We start from the raw sequence: 16,991 nt of genomic DNA on the forward strand, positions 1-16,991 counted from the left end.
TCCCAAGGCGGTCTGATTCCTGCTATCCTCTCTCTACCTGAACACCACGGTCAGAGCCACTTCCATTTGAGGCTGAGAAGTAATGGCAGCTTTCTGGGATGAGTATACCCCTCTTCTCAGATGTGCATTCATGTCACGCCACAGAAAATAGCCTTTCAAATGTGCGTGCACGTAAAAAAGTCTGGCACACGCACACACGCACACATTCATACATACACACTAGACACTCGAGCAGAAACAGGCCTGACACACATCCATACCAACTCACACATGCACACAAGAATTTCATGAATTGTCACATTAGGCTCTGGAGTAATGCTGAAACTATGTTTAAGAAACAGCAAAATGCAATATTCTCTGATAGCAAAACATACATGCTAAAACCCATGTTGTTAAAAGTATGTAATCTGGTTATATTTTTCAAATAATACAAGAACAAACCAAATCACTTAATGGATGCTGTTGTTCACCCACAATGCTTTATCATGCCTGTGAGGCACAGTATGACATTTGACGACATCTATCTCGCTTGGCTCACACCTCCCGCCCCCCCCTGCTGCCTTAGGCAATCCCACCCTGGGAGTGTCAAAGGTCAAACATTAACAACATGTAATGGATTATATTACATAAAAATTGTGCCAGAATTTTTTGTTACATTTTTCATTTGTATAAATAAAATCTACAACACATCGTAATCTCGTCTCTTTCTCTCTGCCTTTCTCTCTCCATTGGATCATTTAGGAATTTCACTGAATGGCACAGTGCTGGGCAAAGAAGCGCAAGAGAGCGAGAGACCAAGCAACAGGGAGAGAGATAGAGTATCATTCAGGTCACAAACTCCAAAACATTTTATTTTTTCTGTCTTCGGTTTGTTGCAGTACAAGAAGTCATTTGTCATGTTATGTCGCTTTTTGTTGCTTTTGATCATCTGATGTGTCTATTTACATAGTATGAATAAAGTAGATTCATGTGTGGCTCCTATGTACATGGTTATACCAATTAGTAGACCAGTGCATCTGTGGCATTTACAGTTTTGTTTGTCACAACCACACACAGGAAACAAGTCCACTTCAACTGGCTAGGCTGTAACAGCAAAGTTCAGGGGTGGGGGGGTGACACATGTCCGCACTCACGACCCCCAAAGAATGCAGAACCATTGTCAACAAATTGAATACTCTCTTAAAAAACAATAGCAAGGCAGTCATTTAACTTTTCAAATGCCTAAAGCAAACAACCAGAGAGAAAAGTGGAGAGGACAGGCCAGTCTTATGGGTGCAGGGCCGGTGGTTCAGCGCCTCCTCAGTGTCCATATTTGCCTCTACTCCACTTCTGTACATAGTCTTCCATTCACAGCAAGAGAAAATGAAGGCAACTACACTGAATCAGCTCCCACTGCCTGCTTGGAACAAAAGCTCTTGCTCCCTTTTACTTAGATGGAGTACTGTTTTTACTTTTGATGTTCAGTAATGAGCACTTCTGGATAAGTGAGTGTATGTATATGTATGTGTGTGTGTGTGTGCGTGTGTGTGTGTGGTGCAATTGCCTTGTGTTTTAGTTTCTGTTCTGGCTCAATAAACTATATTTTTGGCAACAACGAAGAGCTTTCTGTGAGACATTTTTTAAGATTATAATTGTGTACTATATTCCCAGTCTCCACAGCTAACTACTCCTATCAAATGATGACTCAAAAAGACCTATGGATGGTAAGAAAAGGAAATGAGATAAAATATAAAATGATATTCCCATCTCCGGAGGCAGGTCGGAAGATAAATTACATAAAAAAACTTTAACAAAGTTTAAAAGTTTTGAAATATCTGAAGGTAAAGGGGGTGGATAGGTACATTCAGAGTGCTGGACTTGGCCTTAGGGTACCAAAGGAACTGGGGAGTACTGGAGCTGGAGAGAGTGATTGAATGCTCTACAGAAAAAACACCCATCACAGATCTCCATAAGACAAGATGAGGGTTAAATATAAAGGCTGCTTCTGCAGAGTCAGCCACGACTCCCCCTGAAGGTCACCTGTTAGTTAAATAAAAGTCAAGAGAAAGAAAGGCAACCGAACTAGCAGAAAGTGGAGAGACGTTACAACGAGGCAGGCTAGGAGGCGGCTCTGGCCATCACAGTAGTCCCCAACTTCCTCTTTCAGGCTCCAGTCACAGGCTGGTGACCAGCTGCATCTGTCCGTCTCCCTCATTATGGGCAGGCTCTGGGGCCGGATGTCCCTCCCCACTCGGTCTCCGGGGTGGGGCCTGGTAGAAGGTCTGCATTGGTGCCCCGCGAGAGCCCAGGGCCGGCCTCCCGGAGCTGTAGTACAGCTCTTCGGGGGGCTGGGCTGAGCGGGGCACCACTTCCAGGGGCTCGGGGCTGCTGTCGGGGTAAGGTGAGTCTCGCAGGTTGGTGATGCTGGTGTACAGGGAGTCACGGGCCGGGGAATCGGGCGCTCTGCCGCCTCCCTGTCCGCCAGCACTCTGGCCGCTGTGGCCGCTATGGCCCAGACTCTCCGTGAGGTCGGCTGTGTAGCTCTCTGACTCCTCCGGATCGCTCTGGTAGAGGACGGACTGGGCACGCTGCAATAGCAGAGGCTCCTCCAAGGCTTTATAAAGCAGCTCCACATCCTGCGGGGTGCGCTGATGCCCCTCTCTCATAAAGTCATCATCTTCATCCATACTAATAGAGGAATCTGGCCCCGTTGTGCCCCGTCCCACCCCACCGTGAGGACGTCCCCTCGCCAGGCTTCCACACGCTCTGTCCCCTGCATCGCCCCCACCTCCTCCACCTCCACCTCCTCCTCCGACGCCGCCTCTTAGGTTGTTGTGCACGAGCTCAGAAATAATCATCTTCTCAAAGGCTGCGGCATCAGAAAGGTTTCGTCTGATGCCTCCGCCTCCCAAAGTCTCCGAGCTACGGGGATTGAAGACGGGAGGGGGACTGTCTCCACCTCCGCCACTTAGGAAGTCACAGCTGCCCCCGCCTCCAGCCCCCGGGCCGCTGCGCAGGGAGTAGCTGTTGTTGAAGTTACCATTCAAGGGCAGGGTTTCCATCCCACAGGGGTCGCGGGCCTTAGATAGCGTGCTCTCTGGACCCAAACACAAACATAACACAGAGGAATTTGACTTTATTATTACATTCAAATGACAGTAACAGAGTGTGCAAATATCAGATTGAAAAATATAAGATGGGGTGGCTTACAGCAATGTGAACTGTGATGAAGAACACTTACTTGGGTCTCGGAATGTTCCTGTGCATCAGAGGGAAAGTCATGTAGAGTGAATAGAAAGTAAAACACAAGTCAGTGTTTTAAAGCATTTAATGATAACACATTAACATAATGTATTCATTTTTATGACATTTCAAAAGAGAACCATTAACAATAAAAACGTCCTTGTCCATTTACCCTTTTTCACTTCATTCCGTCTCTCACATTCAAACATTCAGCCTCCCACCTCCTGCTGCACATTAGAGGTGTGGAAGTTTCCTGATTCAAAGATGCATCATGATGCAGCCATTGTAATCAAATTGTGAAGCCGGTGAATATTCACACCTCTACTTCTAAAGCCCCGCAGAGGGATTTATGATTTGCTTTTGTAATGGTTATGTACTGAGTTGACTCACACAGATACTGGTAATGAAAAGATGCAGATTATAGACTATGGTAGTGTGGGTTTTGAAAGCGTTTTCTAAATAAAAAGAGAGTTAAGATGTGCCCAAATCCTAGTATTAAGTAACTGATGAAAAAGTAGTCTTGTACTGGAGAAAACTCTGGATGCATTGAGAATTACTGTGCATTTAAATGGTTGTCAGGTGAATTGTAGTCAACTCAAACACACACACACACAAACATAAACATAAACATAGAGCCACATCAACTCTTGAGGCATGCAGACTTAGCTGTGTTTGTGTATCTGTGACAGCAAATTTTAAGCTACAGAAAATAACCTGGATATTTATTTACTATTGTCAGTGATACCCCTGAACACATACATAATTCATACAAACTCCGCACAGTCAGAGTTATGTTTATTTTACCATTTGCCTTCAAAACACCCGACATGTTTTTGTTTTTTCTGCCAAATTCACCATCACACAGGAAAAAAAATAAAAAGCCACCGTCACCCAAAAAGTGAGGAGAGTGTTCATTGTTGAAATTTTAATGCGTAGTTTGACTTTAATCAACATTCCTCTTCTATGGTGGTGTGCGTAATTAGACATTCTAATGAAGTGCTCTCCCTACTTCCTCTCCCACTCTCTTCTAAAAATGTCTTGGCTGCCATGCCTGTGGCCATCAGGCTTGACGTATTGTGCAGAGAGGCTTTAAAATATTTAACAGAAACGCCGCCTTAAATTTCAGTCCTCAGATATTAGGCCTGATATTCTCCGGGTGCAGCGACCAGCCACACACATTCTTTCTAACCAAGTTAATATTTGCACTGTAGAAGGGCTATCACCAGGACATGTCTAATTCAGCAGTTAGAGGCAGTGTGGGAATGCAGCAATGTGATAAAACAGTGATCGAGCAATTTAAAGAGGCTAACTGCAGTTCCATGGACTGTATCCCTTCAATATTTCTTAATCGTACTGATTAGAGAGTTGCCTTTAGCTCTTAGCTCTTTATCAACTTAAAGCTGCAGAGAGCAAAAATGAGGGGAACGAAAGCCTGAATTTGAGAATACACACATTCCATATGCATCTCTGTCCAAATCAAAACACTAAATATAGTCCTTGAATTACATAATACACCATTTCATTTTTCCAGACAAATCCAGCCCAATAGTATGACGGCATATTAGGACCACATAAGAAAATAAAAACGCTTGTCACTACAAGAATAAAGTCCTTATATTTCGAGAATAAAGTCATGATATCAGTCAGTCTTTATTTATATAGCACTTTTCATACATTATGGACACACAAAGTGCTTTACATATAAGTTTAAAAATCGTACCATCCCCCACCCACCCACACATACCCACCCACCCACCCACTCACACACACACACACACACACACACACACATGCACACACACAAGCACACACACATTTAAAAAGACTGACTGAGCACGAGAAGACCAGAAAGTAAAAGTAAAAGAGGAGGTGCTGTCTCAGTGATACAATGAGAATAAAGTTGTAGTTTTAAAACACCCATTATTTAACGAGAATGAAGTCGTTATATTTCAAGAATAAAGTCATAATATGAGAATAAAGTTGTAGTTTTAAAAAACTCATTATTTAACGAGAATAAAATCATTATATTTTGAGAATAAAGTCATTATATAATGAGAATAAAGTCATAGTTTAAAAAAAAAAGGCATTATTTAACAAGAACAAAGTCATACTTTTATGAGATTAAAGTCATAATATTTTGAAAATTCGACAGAGTTTCTGGTATTACACCGAACACAACAAGCGAAGCAGCAACTTTCACTTCTGTTGGACTCCAAAACTCAGAGTAGAATCCTCACAGTTTATTGAGAATCAACAGTCCCTCTCTGTATAGTTCTGTGGTGTAACCACCGCTAGCCCTGCAGACAACCACTTTGTCAGTTTCTCCTCCACAAAAGAGGCAATTTGGTACAAATCAGTTCGGTTCTTGAAACAAACCCAAACGTGTGCTAACTCGCTTCAAAGTCCTTCGACTAATGCTAATGTGCTGATGGGGGATAGGCTCAGTATTTGGCCTTTGTGTGTAAACCCCAAATGAAAGCAGAACTTCACAAAATGTTCCACGTTCTCCATGATTCGATGAGTGGGTGCGACTTTATTCTCATTATATTACGACTTTATTCTTGAAATATTGTGACTTTATTCTCGTAGTGACAAGTGTTTTTATTTTCTTATGTGGCCCTAATACGCTGTACAATAGAGCAGTGTTTATAAGAGCAGTGTCAGAAAAGAAAGCACTCATTAACACATCTTATTACCCTAACAAAAGAAAAAAAAACAAATAAGCATTGATTGAGTGTAGGTTTTCTCTAAGGATGAGCCGATGGCAAAATTTCTTGAGTAAAATCTATACTTTAAAATTACATTTTGGCCGATAACTGTTACCAATGATACTTTCTGTTTCTTCCTTTTGTTTTGGTTGTTATTTATCCCCCCTTACAAAAGAAGTCTTCATAGTACATACAACCTCCTGAGACCCAAGCAAAGGCTTTGTTTTTTTCTATCAAATAATTGCCCTGAATTCAGCAGCCAGATGCAACAGTTATTCTTTATGGAATATCCTGCAGTGCACAGCATTTTTGTTTTGTTTTGTTTTGTTAAGTAAAGCTGTGAAACCCTTGTCCCCTACAAAAGACAACAATGCATTGCAGAAGACTTTGAATGGACACTGATTCAACTATAAACTAGTGCTGTCAAACGATTAAAATTTTTAATCAGATTAATCCCAGGGTTGCTGTGGATTTATTTCTATTAATCATGATTAAATATCATTCATTTTAAATCTATATTAATCACATTTCATTTTGCATGACCAAACAGACTCAAGAAAAAAGGGAATATACAGTTGCGGAAAAAATTATTAGACCATCAAAATCATCAAAAACAATGGTTATGCAATCAAGTACTAACTCCTGTGTGTATCATGTGACTAAAACAGAGAGAAAAGAAAACATGGAATGCCTAAAAGCACTGTCAGTACAATGCCATAGATATTGATGTAAGAATAGATATTGATGTAAGAACTGAAGTGATTTGAGTTATTATCTGAAAACATGGAAAATGGATAGATATCAGCTCGGAAATTAAACTATGAGCTGTTTTTGTTGTTATCATTAAATTTGTCCAAACAAATGTACCTTTAGTTGTACCAGGCATTAAAATGAACAAGAAATTGAAGAAAACAAGGGGTGGTCTAATAATTTTTTCTGTGACTGTACATGGACTTAACGTGTTTATTAAACGCCTTCAACAGGTTCAACAAAACAACTGTAAACAACTGTTTTGTCTTGTTTTTTTTTTGTCCTCATATTTCCATCCAACACGCTATTTAGCATCTTCCATCTTTATGGGTTGGTTCTGCTGTCTGTCACTATTGGATCAACTGCTCATTTGCACATGTGCGACGCTAACTCTACTTCAACAAACTACCGCAAGTGTGTTAGCAGAGATGTTCAGGGGCATTCTACGCTGCAGATGGGTTAATTGTGTTAAAATTAAACATGATAGTGGATTAATCTGTATCAGTGCATTAATTTTGACAGCCCTACTATAAAATAAACAAACATGACAAAATTTTAATATAACATACAGTATCAGATAAATAACTGCCACTACCATCTTTAAGAAAACATCTCATATACCCATACTGATGTTGACTGAAATCAGCAAATATCAGCTGATACTGCTGTCTGGCTGATATATCAGTACATGATAATAATAATAATAATAATGATGGATTAAAGTTATATAGCGCTTTTCTATGACCACATACTCAAAGCACGTACCGTGGATCCATCATTCATTTACTCACACATTCCCACTCTGGTGGTACACTGTAAAAAAAACAAACAAAAAAAGCAGTAAAAAAAAAAAAACAACCCGTATTATTCCGGCAGCAGGGGTGCCGAAAAAATACTGTAAAATAACGGAAAATAACCATCTCATAAAAATACTTTAATTTTCCATAATTAAAATACAGTTTTTTGCCCTAACTTTACATGATATTTTGCATTTTTTAAAAAACTTTTTAATGTTTGATAAAGAATATTTTCATGTATTAAAACAATCAAAATATCTATAAATATATATATAAACAATTTTCAATGAGACTAAGTTGAACAATCCACTAATAAAAACTGTATTTGGACAGTTTATCAGTGCTTATACATGTTATACATTCACAAAAATACATTGATTCAACATTTTTTGTGTGAAACCTCCCGTAATTATACAAGATATTTGTCAATTAACAAACAAGTCTTGTTAAACTTACAGAACAAATACTTCTTTATCAGTTAATTGTCAGTAATTTTATCTCGTTTTATTTATTTTATTTTATTTTTTACAGTATTAAACTTTAAATTAACAGTTTAATCTCATAAATAGAAAAGAAATATTTGTGAAATTGCGATACATTTGCAAATGTATTTTAACTGTATTTTTCTGTGAAAAAAGAAAAAATTTCTTTTAAAAAATTTAAATTTTTTTGGTTATTCACAGTTACAGTTTTTTCGTGTTATTTTACATTTGACGTGTAAAATCACAGTCTGTTTTTGTCATTTCATTGATATTTTCCTATATCTTAAAAATACAGGAAAAATCTGTAAAATAAACAGGGAAAATTCTGTTAAAGTACAGATTTTTTTAACAGCGTGGTCAACTACATATGTACCCACAGCTGCCCTGGGGTAGGCTGATGGAAGTGTGGCTGCCGATTCGCGCCTACGGCCCCTCCGACCACGACCGAACATTCATACGCATTAACACACCAGTATGAGTAGCAGCACTGGAGGCTAGGAGGGTGAAGTGTTTTGCCCAAGGACACAACAGCACATGACTAGGACGTCTGAATCGCCAACCCTTCGGTCATTGGACGACCCGCTCTACCTCCTGAGCCCCGCTAGTCGTACATCCCTAGTATTCTCAAATTCTACCCACGTCCACGGCAAACTCACTAATGAACTACTATCACTGGCGGTCAGAATCCTACAGTCTCACACTTGCATCAAACATAATCATGCGATGACTGATGATAAACCTTCTGGATCTAGCTCTTACACTCTGACCATGTTCCTCTCTACTTGCATCAGCCGTGACAGTGATGCAGATATGATTTTATGATCTTTAAAGAATAAAAACACCAGACTGTACTCAGTGATGGTCAGAAACGGCCGTCAGCTCAGATGATGAATTTGGAACTTCGGGTCAGATGTCAAACTGTATTTTGTACTGAGCAAAAAAAAACTAGCGAAGGGAAATGAACTCAAACGTTAGCCACTTAAAACATTTATCGAGGCTAAAAGGACTGATCCTGGTGTGAATATATTTGGACTAGGACTGTTTTTACCTGAAGAATAAATGTGATACGTTTTCATCTACAAAAATAGGACCAACGGCCCTGTAGTTTACCGGCCAAATTAAAAGCTTTGGGAGATGTATCCAGATGCCATTTATTATCACCCAGTTCTGTGTATTTATTATATAACAGAAATAGCCCATGTTTTGGTCAATTTACAATCAGATCTGTAAAAAATTCAAATTCCAACTTCATATCATTGATACTTACTGATTTATTGGGTCAATCCACTTCCTATCTGTTGTAATTGGGAAATTTTTCAAAGTCGCACCAAATCCAGAATCAAATCCGGATCAAAATAATTGCAATACCTTGTGTTGACATCATCATAAAGAAGCTGTATACCAAGTTTGAAGTCAATCAGAACTGTAGTTTTGGAGAAGAAGATGATTGAAATTGTTTTCCCCATAAGAGCCAATGTTAAATTTTCCGTAAGTTCCCGGATCCAGAAGAAGATCCTGATCAACATATGGCCATTACGTTTTGGTCATCTCCCCATCAGGACTGGACTGTAGAATTTTACACTGGATAACATTTATATTTACTGAGTTACTGCATGGATCCACTTCCTATCTCTTATAATGGGGAAATTTTTCAAAGTCGCACTAAATCCAGAATCAGATCCGGATCCAAATAATTTCACCAACTTTTGTTAACATCATCATAAAGAAGCTGTATACCAAGTTTGCAAGACTGTACTCAGTGATGGTCAGAAACGACCGTCAGCTCAGATGATGAATTTGGAACTGCGGGTCAGATGTCAAACTGTATTTTGTATTGAGTAAAAAAATAAACTAGCGAAGGGAAATGATCTCAAACGTTAGCCACTTAAAACATTTATCGAAGCTAAAAGGACTGATCCTGGTGTGAATATATTTGGACCAGAACTGTTTTTACCTGAAGAATAAATGTGGTACGTTTGCATCTACAAAAATACAAGATTTGACAGTATTATGAGTATTTCTTGGCGAAGTAAAGCCAAAATATCCCGTTTAAAGGGGCTACCGTGTTGCTTCTGCAACAGCTACAGGAAACCAACAGAAATTGGTCATTAAAGCATTAACACAACAACTCTCTAAAAATACATGTAACACTTCTCACAATCCTCCAACTCCTTAGATTTCCTACAGTATGTAACAGAGCCAACAAAAGATGCAGCAGTCTTGTGTTCAGACCGTTTGAGCTGTAATTATGGAAGTTTTCTCCGATACGGTTAAAAAAAAAAAGTATTGCGCTGAAACTTTGACTATTTCCATGGATGCTAAAGTGATCAGATAAAATGGGTGTTTAAAAAGACCAGACTGTACTCAGTGATAGTCAGAAACAACCGTCAGCTCAGATGATGAATTTGGAACTTTGGGTCAGATGTCAAACTGTATTTTGTATTGAGCAAAAAAAAACTAGTGAAGGGAAATGATCTCAAACGTTAGCCACTTAAAACATTTATTGAGGCTAAAAGGACTGATCCTGGTGTGAATATATTTGGACTAGGACTGTTTTTACCTGAAGAATAAATGTGGTACGTTTGCATCTACAAAAATAAAAGATTTGACAGTATTATTAGTATTTCTTGGTGAAGTAAAGCCAAAATATCCTGTTTAAAGGAGCTACCGTGGTGCTTCTGTAACAGCTACAGGAAACCAACAGAATCTGATCATTAAAGCATTAACACACCTCTCTAAAAATACATGTAACACTTCTCACAATCCTCCAACTCCTTAGATTTCCGACAGTATGTAACAGAGCCAACAAAAGCTGCAGCAATCTCGTGTTCAGACCGTTTGAGTTGTAATTATGGAAGTTTTCTCCGATACGGTTAAAAAAAAAAGTACTACGCTGAAACTTTGACTATTTCCATGGATGCTAAAGTGATCAGATAAAATGGGTGTTTACATGTCTGAACACTTTCAATCAGAAAATGAAGAGAAGGAGAAGGACTTTTTTTTTTTTTTTTGCAATGATTTTGTTTCATGGATTCTTTGGAGCTTTCTGATCATCAAGGCTTTCAAATGATTGTTGTCAAATCTTTTAATGCCTCCAACATAAAACAGCTTCATCAACCACAGGATAGTTCTGTTTTGCTACAAATTTCTCTCCCTCCTGGAACATCTACAAATCTCCTATTTTGGCAAACATTTGCAGAAAAAATACATTTACCTTCAATCAGAGGGATGCATTGAAAGTATTGAATGAGGGGTGTCAAACATATGACCTGCGGGCCAAAACCGGCTCGCTAAAGGGTCCAATCTGGCCTATGGGATGAATTTGACATATGAAAAAATTACAACGAAGATATTAACAATCAAAGGTGTCATAGTCATTTTAGTTTAGGGGCCACATATTGTTGAGCCGCATAATGTAATAAATTCCCATTATGTCATAAAAGTTCAAAATGTAATAAGAATGTCACGTCATCTTGTAATAAAGCCGCATTATGTAATAAACTGATGCATTTTGTAATAAACTACCTCAATGCATTATGTAGTAAATTTTCTCGCATTATGTAGTAAGTTATTACAATTTGAGAAATTTATTACAAAATGCACTTGACACATTTTTATTTTCAGGAAAATGTAATGTGCTAAATTAATCTTTAAACTGTGTGGTTAAAATTCTGATTCTATTACCTGTAGCTCCTGTGACTAATTTCTTCTAAATTGCTCTGAAATTATATTAATTTGGATTGTTATTACATCATGAACCATGTTATTACATTTTTTTAAAATAAAAATGTGTCAAGTGCATTTTGTAATAAATTTCACAAATTGTAATAACTTACTACATAATGTGAAAACGTTTACTATATAATGCGTTGACGTAGTTTATTACAAAATGCGTCAGCTTATTACATAATGCGGCTTTATTACAAGATGACGTGACATTCTTATTACATTTTGAACTTTTATTACATAATGGGAATTTATTACATAATGCGGCTCAACACATATATAGACCAAAATGATCTCAAGTGGGTGGGACTGGTAGAATACTATTATAATAACTTATAAATAATGATCTTTTTTAGTGTAAAAAAAGTAAAACTACATGAAATTGCTTACATTTACAACCTATCCTTTCATTAAAAATGTCAATAACCTGAACAAATATAAACAACTTGAAAAGAAGTCAGTGCAATTTTAACAATATTCTGGCTTTTACTAAATGTTTTGTGCATTTATAGATTCACTATGATCTACAAATTGAAATACATGTGTAAATGGTAACCTGAGGCATAACATTGATAAAATTGCGCTTATTGTTCTTAACCCCTTATTGGGCAAGTGACTATTTTTGGTCATTTCAGCACACATTATAAGACAGTGACAGCAATAGTTCCAGTGAGGACAGTGAGTCAACAATCTCAGGTACAATGTGGTCTACAGGGTCTGTAAGGTCCACCTCTGCATGAACAGTGAGTGGACCTGCTTTGTTAGGTACCATGAAGTAATGGTACTAATGTAAGGAATGATGTTCAAGAAGATAATGTGGATGTGGACAGGGGTCTGAATCAGCACTTATGTTGGTCTAATGTTCTAAATGTGATGTTCTAATGTTCTAAAATACATGTTCCTTTCACCTTAGATGTGTTTTTCCTGTATTATTTATATATATGTATAGTTATTTATTTATTTATTTGCCACAGAGGGGCAAGGAACCAATGTGGTAACTTCACTGACCTGACAAAAATTTTTTTGGAAAAATTTCATAAAATAAAGTCTTGTTATGTCCCTCAATAACACAGTAAGTTTTATATTTTGAATATGAAGGAATGAATGGTTTATTTTTGGTTTGTACATTAATCACCACACACAGAGCAACAACCACAATAAACAACAAAACCAAAAACAGGAATAGGCCAGAAGCAGAAGCTTATTTTTTACCTATCCTTGTCACCTGACACACCGCTTACATTAAATTATACGTGTACAGGGTGGGGAAGCAAAATTTACAATATTTTGAGGCAGGGATTGAAAGACAGTGTATGACCAATTAGTTTATTGAAAGTCATGAGAATTTATTTGCCACAAGAAAATTGACATAATAGAAAATGTTTTTATTCTATGTGTCCTCCTTTCTCAATAACTGCCTTCACACGCTTCCTGAAACTGACGCAAGTGCTCCTCAAATATTCGGGTGACAACTTCTCCCATTCTTCTTTAATAGTATCTTCCAGACTTTCTCCTAATAGTTTTGCTCATAGTCATTCTCTTCTTTCCATTATAAACAGTCTTTATGGACACTCCAACTATTTTTGAAATCTCCTTTGGTGTGACGAGTGCATTCAGCAAATCACACACTCTTTGACGTTTGCTTTCCTGATTACTCATATGGGCAAAAGTTTCTGAAAAGGTATGGATAATAGTGTTAGGTATGATTATGACATCAATATATGTTTGGTTTCAAAACGACTGACGTAGTGCCTGCTGAGAAAAAACAACTAAATGTTCATTGTAAATTTTGCTTCCCCACCTTGTACATCATCGAGTATTGTCATGTCAAAAGAATCATTAACAAAACAAAAATATGTCTACCATCTCCACTTAATATTCCTGTATGATCTTATACTTGAGGCCTTTTTTAAACTTCATTAGAGAAAGGAACAACTTCAATTCATCATCAAGTCCATTCCATAATTTCACACCCACAACCCAAATACATCTAGACTTCACATTTGTCCTCAATTTCATACATTCAAAAATATAAAGATTTTCAGATTTTCAATTTTAGAATGTTATTCTGAGTGCCCTATAAAGGGTTAAGAAATTTCAGGTTGTTCATGTTATTCAAATTTTTTAACAAATACTTCGTAGATGCAAGCATTTTCATAATTTAATTGGACTTTTTTCACTGTTATTCAAGATTTAATTGAGCTGTATGTGGCCCCGAGCTAAAATGAGTTTGACACTCCTGGCATCAATGATTATTAGGCACATTTTTTTTCCCCGAGTAATCGAGTGGATTACTAAGGCTTTACACCACCGCTCTGAGCCCAATTGAAAATCTCCTCTGACTTGGCTCTTTTCTTATTCTACATTTTTATTCTGACTAGTATAATTTTGTCATTATTAGTGAGTCCAAGTAAACGCAGCTACAGAAATAAAAGCATACACACACACACACACACACACACACACACAGAGAAAGAGAGAGAGAGAGTAGGGTTTTTCAAATTAAAAGCCTTATTCTAAATGTGGAAAAAAAAACCCATAAAACGGCCAAAAAAAAACAAGAGTGGGTGGAGGGAGGTGTGACCGGTAATGGGTGGCAGCATGGGAGGGGGAACCCAGCCAGAACACTAGGTCCCGCCCAATTGCTGCTTGCAGCTTTAATTATTATTATTATTATTATTATTATTATTATTATTATTATTATTATTATTATTATTATTATTATTATTATTCACATTTTTTAACAAATACTTCGTAGATGCAAACATTTTCATAATTTAATTGGACTTTTTTCACTGTTATTTGAGATTTTATTGAGCTGTATGTGGCCCCGAGCTAAAATGAGTTTGACACTCCTGGCATCAATGATTATTAGGCACATTTTTTTTCCCTATCGAGTGGATTACTAAGGCTTTACACCACCGCTCTGAGCCCAATTGAAAATCTCTACTGACTTGGCTCTTTTCTTATTCTACATTTTTATTCTGACTAGTATATTTTTGTCATTATTAGTGAGTCCAAGTAAACGCAGCTACAGAAATAAAAGCATACACACACACACACACACACACACACAGAGAAAGAGAGAGAGAGAGTAGGGTTTTTCAAATTAAAAGCCTTATTCTAAATGTGGAAAAAAAAACCATAAAACGGCCAAAAAAAACCAAGAGTGGGTGGAGGGAGGTGTGACCGGTAATGGGTGGCAGCATGGGAGGGGGAACCCAGCCAGAACACTAGGTCCCGCCCAATTGCTGCTTGCAGCTTTAATTATTATTATTATTATTATTATTATTATTATTATTATTATTATTATTATTATTATTCACATTTTTTAACAAATACTTCGTAGATGCAAACATTTTCATAATTTAATTGGACTTTTTTCACTGTTATTTGAGATTTTATTGAGCTGTATGTGGCCCCGAGCTAAAATGAGTTTGACACTCCTGGCATCAATGATTATTAGGCACATTTTTTTTCCCTATCGAGTGGATTACTAAGGCTTTACACCACCGCTCTGAGCCCAATTGAAAATCTCTACTGACTTGGCTCTTTTCTTATTCTACATTTTTATTCTGACTAGTATATTTTTGTCATTATTAGTGAGTCCAAGTAAACGCAGCTACAGAAATAAAAGCATACACACACACACACACACACACACACACAGAGAAAGAGAGAGAGAGAGTAGGGTTTTTCAAATTAAAAGCCTTATTCTAAATGTGGAAAAAAAAACCATAAAACGGCCAAAAAAAACCAAGAGTGGGTGGAGGGAGGTGTGACCGGTAATGGGTGGCAGCTTGGGAGGGGGAACCCAGCCAGAACACTAGGTCCCGCCCAATTGCTGCTTGCAGCTTTAATTATTATTATTATTATTATTATTATTATTATTATTATTATTATTATTATTATTATTATTATTATTATTATTATTCACATTTTTTAACAAATACTTCGTAGACGCAAACATTTTCATAATTTAATTGGACTTTTTTCACTGTTATTTGAGGTTTTATTGAGCTGTATGTGGCCCTGAGCTAAAATGAGTTTGACACCCCTGGTATAAATGATTATTAGGCACATTTTTTTCCCTATCGAGTGGATTACTAAGGCTTTACACCACCGCTCTGAGCCCAATTGAAAATCTCTACTGACTTGGCTCTTTTCTTATTCTACATTTTTATTCTGACTAGTATATTTTTGTCATTATTAGTGAGTCCAAATAAACGTAGCTACAGAAATAAAAGCACACACACACACACACACAGAGAAAGAGAGAGAGAGAGTACGGTTTTTCAAAATAAAAGCCTTATTCTAAATGTGAAAAAAACCCCATAAAACTGCCAAAAAAAACCCAAGAATGGGTGGAGGGGGGCATCACAGGTAATGGGTGGTGGCATGGGAGAGGGAACCCCGCCAGAGCGCGAGGTCCCGCCCAATGCTGCTTGCAGCTTTAATTATTATTATTATTATTATTATTATTATTATTATTATCATTATTATTATTAGTAGTAGTATTATTATTATTATTCACATTTTTTAACAAATACTTCGTAGATGCAAACATTTTCATAATTTAATTGGACTTTTTTCACTGTTATTTGAGGTTTTATTGAGCTGTATGTGGCCCTGAGCTAAAATGAGTTTGACACCCCTGGTATAAATGATTATTAGGCACATTTTTTTTCCCTATCGAGTGGATTACTAAGGCTTTACACCACCGCTCTGAGCCCAATTGAAAATCTCTACTGACTTGGCTCTTTTCTTATTCTACATTTTTATTCTGACTAGTATATTTTTGTCATTATTAGTGAGTCCAAGTAAACGCAGCTACAGAAATAGAAGCACACACACACACACAAAAACTGCGAACACTCACACCTGACCAACCTGCATCCAGATGGACTGTCCCTGGCCACTGAGCTGTCTGATCCCTTTCTACAGCCGTCATGATTTAAGCCGACTACTTTTTCTTTTTTTTTTTCTGCTAGGGAAGAGGAAAACTGTCCTCAAGATTTCTGGCAGCCACAGCTGTAGCTAAACTTCTAATCAATTTGTGGCTGTTCTCACAACGATTCAAGATCTGACCAGATGGCTGGTTAGGCTGTAGGCACTCTTTGGCTCTGTTCTGCTCAGCCTAGTGAATCCGTCTGACAGCTACATAGTCTTAAAAAAAATACAACACACAAACAGACTCACAAGCACCCATGCCAGCATTCACACAGCTGTGTGTGTGTGTGTGTGTGTGTGTATTGTATATCACGTCAAACTACTGACAGAATAAAAGACGAAAAGACAGCAGCCGG

General features: G+C 37.5%; 1 protein-coding gene across 2 annotated transcripts in view; it reads right to left on the reverse strand.

Moving 5' to 3' along the window:
• Positions 1–819: 819 nt before the first annotated feature.
• Positions 820–16,991, reverse strand: part of adgrl1a (adhesion G protein-coupled receptor L1a) — a 166,523-nt gene continuing 150,351 nt past the window's right edge. For both annotated transcript variants that reach the window (XM_030141051.1, XM_030141050.1), the window contains 2 exons: positions 3,221–3,238; positions 820–3,076 (listed from right to left, as the gene is read on the reverse strand). In XM_030141051.1, the coding sequence (XP_029996911.1) occupies positions 2,154–3,076; positions 3,221–3,238 (941 nt within the window). In that variant the 3' untranslated portion in view covers positions 820–2,153. The remainder of the gene's footprint in view (positions 3,077–3,220; positions 3,239–16,991) is intronic.

This window comes from Sphaeramia orbicularis, chromosome 8 (assembly GCF_902148855.1).
Source record: "Sphaeramia orbicularis chromosome 8, fSphaOr1.1, whole genome shotgun sequence".
Lineage (NCBI taxonomy): Eukaryota > Metazoa > Chordata > Actinopteri > Kurtiformes > Apogonidae > Sphaeramia > Sphaeramia orbicularis.